Genomic DNA, 8,975 nt, shown 5'->3' with positions numbered 1-8,975 from the left:
GAGCCATATGTTGGCGAGAGGAGAGAATTGATTCAAGACCTACTTGAGCAGAATTCGGGCATAATTCTCAACTGAAGTTTCCCCGAACTTCCCTCTGCACCCCCTCCACTACTTCCCCCAGCGCTGGGGTCCACCCACCCTCCAGCGCTCGCTCAGCGGGCACCCTAGCCGCCCTACAACCATGCGAGAGCGAGCGAGACGGAAGCAGCCCGTGGTTTCGTGCCCGTAGAGGGGAGTGAGAGAGAAGACATCCGATTCAAACGCAACCTCGCCGTTGGAGCACGCGCGAAGCGCAACGCCGAACAGGATGCCTCCCAAGCTCAGCCCAACCGGCTGCTGCTGCCACCGCTACCGCCGCCACACCCGGGCCTGGCCCTGCCGCGGCACCGCCACTACAACACCGGCACAGGGGCCCAGGGAGGGAGGGGTGGGGGAAGAAGCCTGGGGTGGACAGGCGGCGTACAGGGGGTGGGAGAGGCGGCGCGGAGGGAGTGAGGGAGGAGAACGAACGGAGAGAGGAAGACAAAATGGGAGAGGGGAAAGGAAAAGGGGTGAAGACAGAGGAATCGCCGGGGTGGGGGGTGACACTACGAGCAAACTCCAGCCCCTACTAGAGAAAATGCCATCTAGAAAATTGTGGGAAAGCCAGAAAAATAAAACGTTAATGTTACACAGCCACAGAGCCCAATAAAATAATTTTAAAATAACCCACAATTTCTTTTGAACAAGATCAAACAGCGACGAGAGGGCTGACAACTTGTAACTGGAACGTCATAATTAAATAAAATTAAGTCTCATCAGTCTATTTAACGTAACTCCAAGGAGACTATACATACAACACGTCATTCAGTTGACACTGTACGACATGAAATGGAGCGGGAATCCTATGTCACTTGTGAGCTACCCGTGAAAGTCAATCCTGCAACTAGCTATAACCTCCCCTTCCACGATGCTGCTAGTGGCTGAGAAGTAGAGATCGCAACTCGACGACAAACAGCCATCCGCACGCATATCGCGAGCACGCCGCGATTTTGACAACTCACAAGGTCATTTGCAATCCCTAACCTCCACGGCCGCACACAAGCAGAAGACCCCCGTCGCCGAAAGCGACTAATTTTGATTACAAAACAATATAAACCTCTAGCGACAAGAGCAAACGCGCCCCAGGGACGAGCGCAGGGCCCCAAACGGGGTCCGAGCGGCACCACGGGCCTCGGCGTCGTTCTGGCGGGACGCCGCCGCCGGCCCGGCAAAACAAGCCCGACGCGGGCGTCCCGCTACGAAACCTACGAGCGCGAGTACCAGATAGAAATGGTCATGCCTGGGAGGTACAATAGCACCCGAAAAGAGCACAGCAGGAGCAAACACGGAGAAAACTAGAGTTTCACGCTCCGGCCCCACTCCCAAGGACGCCCCCCTGGCCGCGTCGGGCAAAGCGTCATACAGCAGCTTCCCACCGCCATGTCTACGAGTACGATAACCCCACTTTTCACGGAAAACTACGGTCGACGCAGAGAAAAGCGTAACGCAGGGAAAACTAGCGAGATGGAAAATGGAAACAGAGAGAGGCACTTTGAGCTGGTGACGCCGAGGTGCTGACGCCGGCGCCGGCCGGCTTTAGCCGGCTCCTCACATGGCAACCGCCAAAACCGTAACAGCCAGTTATCACTTTCACAACTTGCAAGTAACAAAATCTAAGTACCCTCACTAGTGTAGGGCAAACCCACGGCATCAGAAACGGAATTTTAACAAATACAAGTCATTACTCGTGGTTAAACATAGATGATGCCGCATCCAACTACGGCGATCACAGCTATCAAGCACGAGTCCATGAACCACAATATATTTACTTACCTCTGCCGGCCTCTTGGTTCCTTTTACTTCGGCCTTGGCATCTCCTCCAGCCTTGTCATTGTTTTCCGTGACTTTGTCAACGGCAACTTCGGAGTTATTTTCCTTGGTACTCATGTTTTCTGAGGAAACTGTGGTGAACTTGCACTACCGCACAACTGGGCTGCCTTTGTTCAAAACGAAGATGGCGCGGGCTTGGAGCTCGGTGGACCACTGATTGGTGGATTACGTTAATTCGCGATCACAAGCGAAAGGTTGTGAGAGAAGAGGAAAATCAAATGCTCTTATAAAATTAATGCGCTAAAAAATCAATATGTTGACCAAAATACGAATCTCAGTTTAAAAGTAAGATTTTAAACAAATCTGACGAGGGGTTGGAGAGTAGCCCCGGCTAAATCGACTTTGGGTTGGAGGCTACAGCAGGGAGGACCACTGCTAGCCGTATGGGTTTTTAAAGCCAGCAGCCAACTTCGTCTGCGGTTTGTGACGTTAAGGGATGTAAAATAAGATTTAGCGATGAAAAAAGTATTGTCATCCAGATTTGTACCATGAAACTAACCCTTGGTTCTATAAAGATCCGATTAATGCAATAGAGGTGTTCACATCATCATTCGATAAGCACTAAAAAGAACTTCTCTAAAGGTCGTCTGATCAGTAGAGTCAATTGTAAGCGTCATGTGAGGCGTGCGGCAATCAGAGTGTGATTCGACAAATAATCTCTCAAGCTAAGATTTATGCACATTAGTGTGAAAATTGAAATCTATTCCTGTGAACCACCGGCTATTTTCCTACAGCGCACCTGAAGCAACCCGCGAATGAATAAACAAAATGTAGGTGCCAAAACTCGGTGCCGACTGAGGCACAATAACACAATAACAACTATTTACACGCTGTTCCGTCACTCACATATAAATGTATACACACATAAGTTTTCCCATCGCCTTAATGTTTATTTATCTAAACTAAATAAACAGCAAGTAGCAAGTATTATTAGTACACGGAACCAAACCGACTCATCTACGCTCAAGCTCCAGCACCAAACAGTACAGTCACCCAAACCTTTATGGAAAAATTGATAAATAAGTGATTATATTAATGAAATTCAAGAAACGGTTTCTATTAAGAAAGCCTAGAAGATCTAAACTTTAAATAATCAATAATAGCTAACATTTACAAAATAAGAATGGAGCACTGTTGAAATACCTGGCCGTATGATTATGGTCTCACACCCACATTGAGTTGTATTTTGCACAAGGCAGCGGCGTTCTTCCATGTTTCACTTCCTGGCCATAGCGACTTCCTTTGGAGTTTAGTCTTCAAAATGGTAGGTTAAGATATGAGTTCTTTTATCCTAAGACATCGATAAATATTTGAATCCTTTAAATTATGTACTTTCGTTTCTGTATTCTATCTATGCCCTCGGATTGAGAAAAAGAGCTTTTGTGAAAATATATTTCTTTAGTATGGTATGACGTTGATTCGTGTATGAAGTGTATACAACGTGTACCGCTAGATCTGAAGTAATAATTTTCTAAAATTTCGCCCTACTCTTCGTTATTTGTTGTTTTTCATATTTTAACATTATGTCCTGTTTGGGGCTAGCATATCGTACCTGCCAGTAGTTTAAATCATCGGAGGTACTTACCGGCGCAGGTTAGGTCGCCTTACTTTGTTTACCTGTGTCCGTATGTTCTGTTCCGAATTTTGCCCTCTTAATTGTAACCGGACCATCCCTTGAGCCCTTACCCGTTGCTATCTCAGTAATATCTGCGGAGTTCTTCAGATTTCTGATTTTCACAGGCATTTTGGGGGGGTGCAAGCGAAGTATCTCATGTCTGTTTTAATTCTAGGTGAACGTTCCGAAGCAGCGGAAAACCTTCTGCAAAAAATGCAAGAAGCACAAGCCTCACAAGGTAACCCAGTACAAGAAGTCTAAGGAAAGGACAGCTTCCCAGGGTAGAAGACGTTATGACCGCAAACAACAGGGTTATGGTGGTCAGACCAAACCCATCTTCAGAAAGAAGGTATGCGATAGCAAGTTTTATGGAACTTCTCTTTTTTGTATTTTTGCGTCTCTAATTCGTTCTGCTTCTTTCGTTTGCGTAGGCTAAGACTACCAAGAAGATTGTACTGAGAATGGAATGTTCCGACTGCAAGTTCAGGAAGCAGATTCCCCTCAAGCGCTGCAAGCACTTCGAACTTGGTGGTGACAGGAAGAGGAAGGTATGTCATACTTGAGTTTTCTTTACATACAATTTAAGTTCCCTCCTTAACCTTGGTTGCTTTCAATTTGACAATGCCATGACCCCCTCTTCTGAAATTTTGTAATTTTTATAGTCTATTTATGGATAGATCTGTATTTTAACCTGTTTTCCTTTTAATTTGTTACTGTTAAATGTTATTGTATTTCAATATTGTTTCATTTGTGTTTCCCTATCAATTTACCTCAATATGAATTAGTCTCTTGTATTCTAATGCACTGTTTCTATTTTTACAGGGTCAGATGATCCAGTTCTAGGCGCTAAACCTTTGTATCATCTTTCCGTTATTAAATAAGTGAAAATCCAATTCTCTTGTCTTTTACCCCATTCGTTTGCAAGCATTATGGATATTGTGACAAATTTGTTCCTAACATCACACTTTCAAAGTATTGCAACGACAGCAAAAGAAAGGACAAAAATCTCAAAGTAATTTCACTTACAAGATCCTTTTGATGGTGTAAACTTTTAATATTTAGTATAAAAAGTAAATTCTAACAATATCACAATCCAATTTGTCAGGCCTCTTCATCCACGGACGATGGAATTAATTGTTCAGGGTTGCTAGGAAGTTAAAGTACATAATTAGTTCCTTGTCAATTGCAAAAAAAAAAATTGAGTTAAATGCAGAATAGTACTCATACTTAAGGATATTAGGATCCAATCCCTCGGCTTGCATTTTCAATTTCACAGCAGGCTCAGGAACACCAACGTGCAACATTTTGAAGAATTTCTTGTAGGTGGGATCATCTTTAGCAAACACCATTCCGTCAGTCATCTCAGGGACCTGTGGTAGTTCACCTGTTACAATCTGAGAAACATGTTGAATGAATGAACGTGTATATTAAAAGACAAAGCAAAGCTGACAATAGTTACCTCATTGATAACAACTGGATCTGAAGGTGCTAAATCAGCTGCGACAGCTGTTGAATTACTATTTTCCAAAGGTACACCTGGAGCTTCTGATTTGTCAACTATGGTCGATGCATCATCCAAGCCAGGAATAGATGACAGCTAGATATACAGTCAAAGAAGATTGATAAAAAAAAAACATGTGTTTTTCATGAAGATAGGAACTTCACGAATCCTCCTATTAGGAACTTACTTTGGCCTCCAGTATTTCCATACATGCTTCTAGTCTTTGCAATTTGGCATTGTATTTTTGAAGACGTACTTCACAAGATCTTGAGAAATTATTTAAAAATGATACAGTATTGGTAATAAAGTAATTTATGAAAGCTAGAGTTCGTTTTTGATGTATAGCTCCAACCTGAAACGATTGCGCAGAGCTTGATTAACCTAGAAATATTCTACTAGCAGAAGAGAAGTAAGATTACGTAAAAGAACATACTTGAGTGTAATCAACGCCCGCCCCTATCATAGGGAGTCCATCAGAATCCATGACTTTACAAGCACCTCAGCAAGTAAAACTTAACCCTCAAAGAGTGATAATTCAAGAAAATACGAAGTCTTTGCCTGACAAATTTGACACTTGCTGCCAGACCAAAACAAAAACTATAAGCCTTCTAACACTGTTCAACAGCCGACAAAAAAGTCGCGCATGCGCAGAAAGGATAAGGCTTTGGGTAAGAAGAAATAATCAATGCAGACGACACAGCAGAAGACAGTTCGCCTTTTGTCAGAAGAAATATTTAGATCACGAGGAAGAAAACGGAGTTTTGTTCCTACATTTTGTTTTAAAAGTCAGCAAAAATTACGAACGGAAAGGTTTTTCCAGGCCCAGGCACTGCTCGCAGTGTCTGGCGCTTGCAAACAGCCACAAACATGGTTGCGGACCACTCCTCAACAACCGTCAATGAGGGGAAAGACAGCAACATACTATGTTGCTCAGATGCAGCAGAGGTGCATATGACACACAACTGTAAATCAGTATTTGATATTGTCAGAACAGGGTGAGTTTGCTCCTTTATTAGAAACCCTCTTCAAAAACTGTTAGAATATAGAGTTCACATAATTCTTTATTACTTGATTACATGCAAACAGCGAAGTATGTGACCTCGAGGTTTTAGTCGAACAACATGGCTCTGAAATTCTCAGTGCTCGAGATGAGTGGGGTTACACCCCTGCTCACTGGGCCGCCCTAGATGGGAATCTCCCAGTTATGAGATATCTTGTAGAACGAGGTGCTCCCGTAGATCTATCTTGCCTTGGTACTCAGGGTCAAAGGCCAATTCACTGGGCATGCCGTAAAGGACATGCTGCCATTGTGCAAGTTCTTCTAAAGGTAATTATTATAATTCTAACAAATACATATCAAATTTTCAAGGCTTTGAAACCAAACTTCTTAAGTATTCTGTTTAAAAATAAATGTGACGCATATTTCAGGCTGGTGTAGGAGTGAATGCAGCAGACTTTAAAGGTCTCACCCCATTGATGACAGCATGTGTATTTGGAAGAGGAGCAACTGCTGCGTACCTCCTTGGGATGGGTGCATACCATCACCTCACAGATATAAATGGAGACTCAGCATTACATTGGTCTGCTTATAAAGGTAAAAATAATTTAATATACCTTATTCTAAGCATAAAGATAAAACAAAAATTTTAATTGTGTCAAATGTGTTTTTTTAAGGGCATCCTGATTTGATTCGCTTGCTGATTTATGCTGGTGTAGACTTGCAAAAAGCTGACAACTTTGGATCTACACCGCTTCACCTTGCTTGTCTCTCTGGAAATATGAGTTGTGTCAAAATCCTTTGTGAGAAGGTAAGACAAAGTAAAATGGGTGTTCTATTCTCAAGCATAAAAGAAATTATCTAACCACAATTATTTTCTCTAAATTTTAGAGTAAAATCGAGTTGGAACCACGTGACAAAAATGGCAAGACACCCCTTATGCTTGCAAAGAGCCACCAACACAATGACATTGTGCAGGTTTTGACAACTGAACGAAATCGACGGGCAAGATGGATGCCACCAATTACAGAAATATGGTAGGGACGCAATGATCATAATGGTTTGATTTACTTCTGACTACACATTTTAAAAACTACATAATTTCCTGTTATGTACGTCTAGGAGTTTGATGTTTGGTGGTGCTGGAAATTCAAAGGGACCACTTCTTTTCTTCTTAGGATCATTCCTTTTGTGGGAATATCCCATGTACTTATTTAGGGTAATTTTCCTTGCTATAAGCTTCATAACAGTAGTTTTAAAAAAAAAACTGTACAGGTTGTCCCATTCAAGGTTGGATTTTTGCGCCATTAATTTGAATTCATTTTGCTCTGCTACGGACTAGGCTGTTTTTCTGGATTCAGAAGTTTGGCTCGCATGGGAGAGCTAGAGATGAGAGACTTCACCCAACAGCCTAGCCACCCGCAGCGAGATGTTTTATTTGAACTTGTAGTGCAAAAGTCCTGTCTTGAGTGGGATGGGACACCCTGTAGAGGTAGATTTTACTTAGATCTTTACTTTAGATCTTATTTTTGTAAAAAATAAAAATTAAGAAATATGCTTTTATGTTTTACCAACAAAGCACAGTAGGTTTTGTTTGTTGTTGTTTTTTAGAAAGCACCACATTTTTCAATGTTTTAGTTGTAGTGTACTTAGGTTGTCAACATATTTTTATCACCAGCTAAGCTTTAGTTTTTGAATCCACTTCTCTACTCAGATCACAATGACTTCAATAATTATTTTCCAAAACTTCTTAATCTGATTTTCTGCCTTAACAGTGTGTCCCCATCACATGGAATTTAATGAGAGGATCACATTACTGTTTCATTTACTGGAATTTGCTTATGTGGCTTAGCTGGGTCATTGCCAACCGCAGAGACCCAGGATATGTTCCACAAGACACAGAGGGATATATTCGGGCCATCAAACAGGTTGGAATAACAATGTAAAGAATGATTCTTTAAAAAAAAAAAAAAGTAATTTGGTTTTGTTTGAATGATTTTGTATTTCCCTGTGCTGCAGATTCCATATTTTGACAAATACAAGAAAAAGCCCATCATACTGTCTAGACTTTGCCATTCCTGCAGATGTATCAGGCCTCTTCGAGCAAAGCACTGTAGATACTGCAATAGATGTGTGCAGTACTTTGATCATCATTGCCCATTCATTTATAACTGTGTTGGCCTTCGAAACAGGTACTTTTTAGCGGTATATGGATTTTATTTATGTATTTCCTGAAAAAAAAATTATTAATTACTTTTGTACTGTTCACTATTCCATAAGGATGTGGTTCTTCTTATTTGTCATGAGCATTGCAATAAACTGTTCTTTGACAGTTTATTTTGCTTGCTATTGCATAGCAATTGAAGGTTTCCAGCTCCTATATGTACTTGGTCTGCTAGAATCCCTACTCTTTTGTTGTCTAGGATGGATTTTAACATGCACATCAGTAAGTCTTAGTGGCGCATCTGAACAATGTGAATAATTTCAACATAACAGAGACAATTGTTACTATAGATTTGCTCTTCACCAACAGGTTCTGCATGCTTGCTTCAATCTCACAACTAATGAAATGTTCAACTACAAAAGATATCCATATCTCAGAGACAAAAAAGGCAAGTTCCAAAACCCATTCAGTAGGGGGCCCGTCTACAATCTGCTAGAGTTCTTTGTTTGTACCCCGGACCTGAGATCAGGGGATCATGAGCTTCTTGAAGAAGAATCAGGACCTTAACTCATATATGCACTGAGTAATCAATGCAATTCTTTTTTATGGCTTTGGAAAGCTTCTCAAGGGGCATTAAGGGCTATGATTGAACTAAATTTTCTTCAAATCAAATCTGAATGAGCGATCATTTGAATGAACCATCATGGCTAGCTTGATTTCTAAGAAATTCATGCATTCTCATCTTTCATACACATTATTGTAACTTTTTAATGGTAAAAAATAAAAT

At 41.5% G+C, this 8,975-nt stretch overlaps 4 protein-coding genes across 6 annotated transcripts in view; 2 read left to right on the top strand and 2 right to left on the bottom strand.

Moving 5' to 3' along the window:
* The first annotated feature begins 3,010 nt into the window (after positions 1-3,010).
* On the top strand, positions 3,011-4,419 carry LOC113208278 (60S ribosomal protein L44). 2 transcript variants are annotated; one of them, XM_026425222.2, is made up of 4 exons: positions 3,011-3,175; positions 3,702-3,875; positions 3,958-4,074; positions 4,349-4,419. In XM_026425222.2, exons 1-4 carry the CDS (start codon positions 3,173-3,175, stop codon positions 4,367-4,369), a joined length of 315 nt encoding a protein of 104 aa, XP_026281007.1. In that variant the 5' UTR covers positions 3,011-3,172; the 3' UTR covers positions 4,370-4,419. The 2 variants fall into 2 exon arrangements, with proteins under 2 accessions (XP_026281007.1, XP_052122479.1); XM_052266519.1 differs by lacking the exon at positions 3,011-3,175 and adding an exon at positions 3,294-3,317.
* A 137-nt stretch (positions 4,420-4,556) lies between these two features.
* Positions 4,557-5,648, bottom strand: LOC113208337 (WASH complex subunit 3). The gene is made up of 5 exons (XM_052266517.1): positions 5,461-5,648; positions 5,215-5,379; positions 4,986-5,123; positions 4,754-4,920; positions 4,557-4,673 (listed from the first exon to the last, which is right to left on the bottom strand). Exons 1-5 carry the CDS (start codon positions 5,509-5,511, stop codon positions 4,628-4,630), a joined length of 567 nt encoding a protein of 188 aa, XP_052122477.1. The 5' UTR covers positions 5,512-5,648; the 3' UTR covers positions 4,557-4,627.
* A 55-nt stretch (positions 5,649-5,703) lies between these two features.
* LOC113208289 (uncharacterized) lies at positions 5,704-8,973 on the top strand. Its single transcript, XM_026425234.2, has 10 exons — positions 5,704-6,022; positions 6,114-6,354; positions 6,456-6,621; positions 6,702-6,835; positions 6,916-7,061; positions 7,147-7,243; positions 7,800-7,952; positions 8,044-8,216; positions 8,305-8,470; positions 8,558-8,973. The coding sequence occupies exons 1-10, from the start codon at positions 5,895-5,897 to the stop codon at positions 8,753-8,755; spliced, it is 1,602 nt and encodes a 533-aa protein (XP_026281019.1). The 5' UTR covers positions 5,704-5,894; the 3' UTR covers positions 8,756-8,973.
* Positions 8,002-8,975, bottom strand: part of LOC113208288 (ribosome biogenesis protein SPATA5) — a 22,811-nt gene continuing 21,837 nt past the window's right edge. For both annotated transcript variants that reach the window (XM_052266514.1, XM_026425233.2), the window contains exon 10: positions 8,002-8,255. The gene's annotated coding sequence lies outside the window, so the exon portion shown is untranslated. The remainder of the gene's footprint in view (positions 8,256-8,975) is intronic.

The sequence above is a fragment of the Frankliniella occidentalis genome, unplaced genomic scaffold, assembly GCF_000697945.3.
Source record: "Frankliniella occidentalis isolate FOCC.00 unplaced genomic scaffold, Focc_3.1 Scaffold39, whole genome shotgun sequence".
In the NCBI taxonomy this organism is placed as follows: domain Eukaryota; kingdom Metazoa; phylum Arthropoda; class Insecta; order Thysanoptera; family Thripidae; genus Frankliniella; species Frankliniella occidentalis.
The sequence above is the reverse complement of the archived record's forward strand: the minus strand, read 5'-3'. Positions and strand labels throughout refer to the sequence as shown.

Bases quoted from the DNA above. Each gene is read 5' to 3' on its own strand.
- LOC113208337 (XM_052266517.1), bottom strand. From the start codon at position 5,511: ATGGATTCTGATGGACTCCCTATGATAGGGGCGGGCGTTGATTACACT. The intron at 5,380-5,460 runs GTATGTTCTTTT...CAATCGTTTCAG, and splicing joins CGGGCGTTGATTACACTCAA to GTTGGAGCTATACATCAAAA. The intron at 4,921-4,985 runs GTAACTATTGTC...CATGTTTCTCAG, and splicing joins ATCCAGTTGTTATCAATGAG to ATTGTAACAGGTGAACTACC.
- LOC113208289 (XM_026425234.2), top strand. From the start codon at position 5,895: ATGGTTGCGGACCACTCCTCAACAACCGTCAATGAGGGGAAAGACAGC. The intron at 6,836-6,915 runs GTAAGACAAAGT...TCTAAATTTTAG, and splicing joins TCAAAATCCTTTGTGAGAAG to AGTAAAATCGAGTTGGAACC. The intron at 8,217-8,304 runs GTACTTTTTAGC...CTATTCCATAAG, and splicing joins TGTGTTGGCCTTCGAAACAG to GATGTGGTTCTTCTTATTTG.
- LOC113208278 (XM_026425222.2), top strand. The intron at 3,876-3,957 runs GTATGCGATAGC...TCGTTTGCGTAG, and splicing joins AACCCATCTTCAGAAAGAAG to GCTAAGACTACCAAGAAGAT. The intron at 4,075-4,348 runs GTATGTCATACT...CTATTTTTACAG, and splicing joins GTGGTGACAGGAAGAGGAAG to GGTCAGATGATCCAGTTCTA.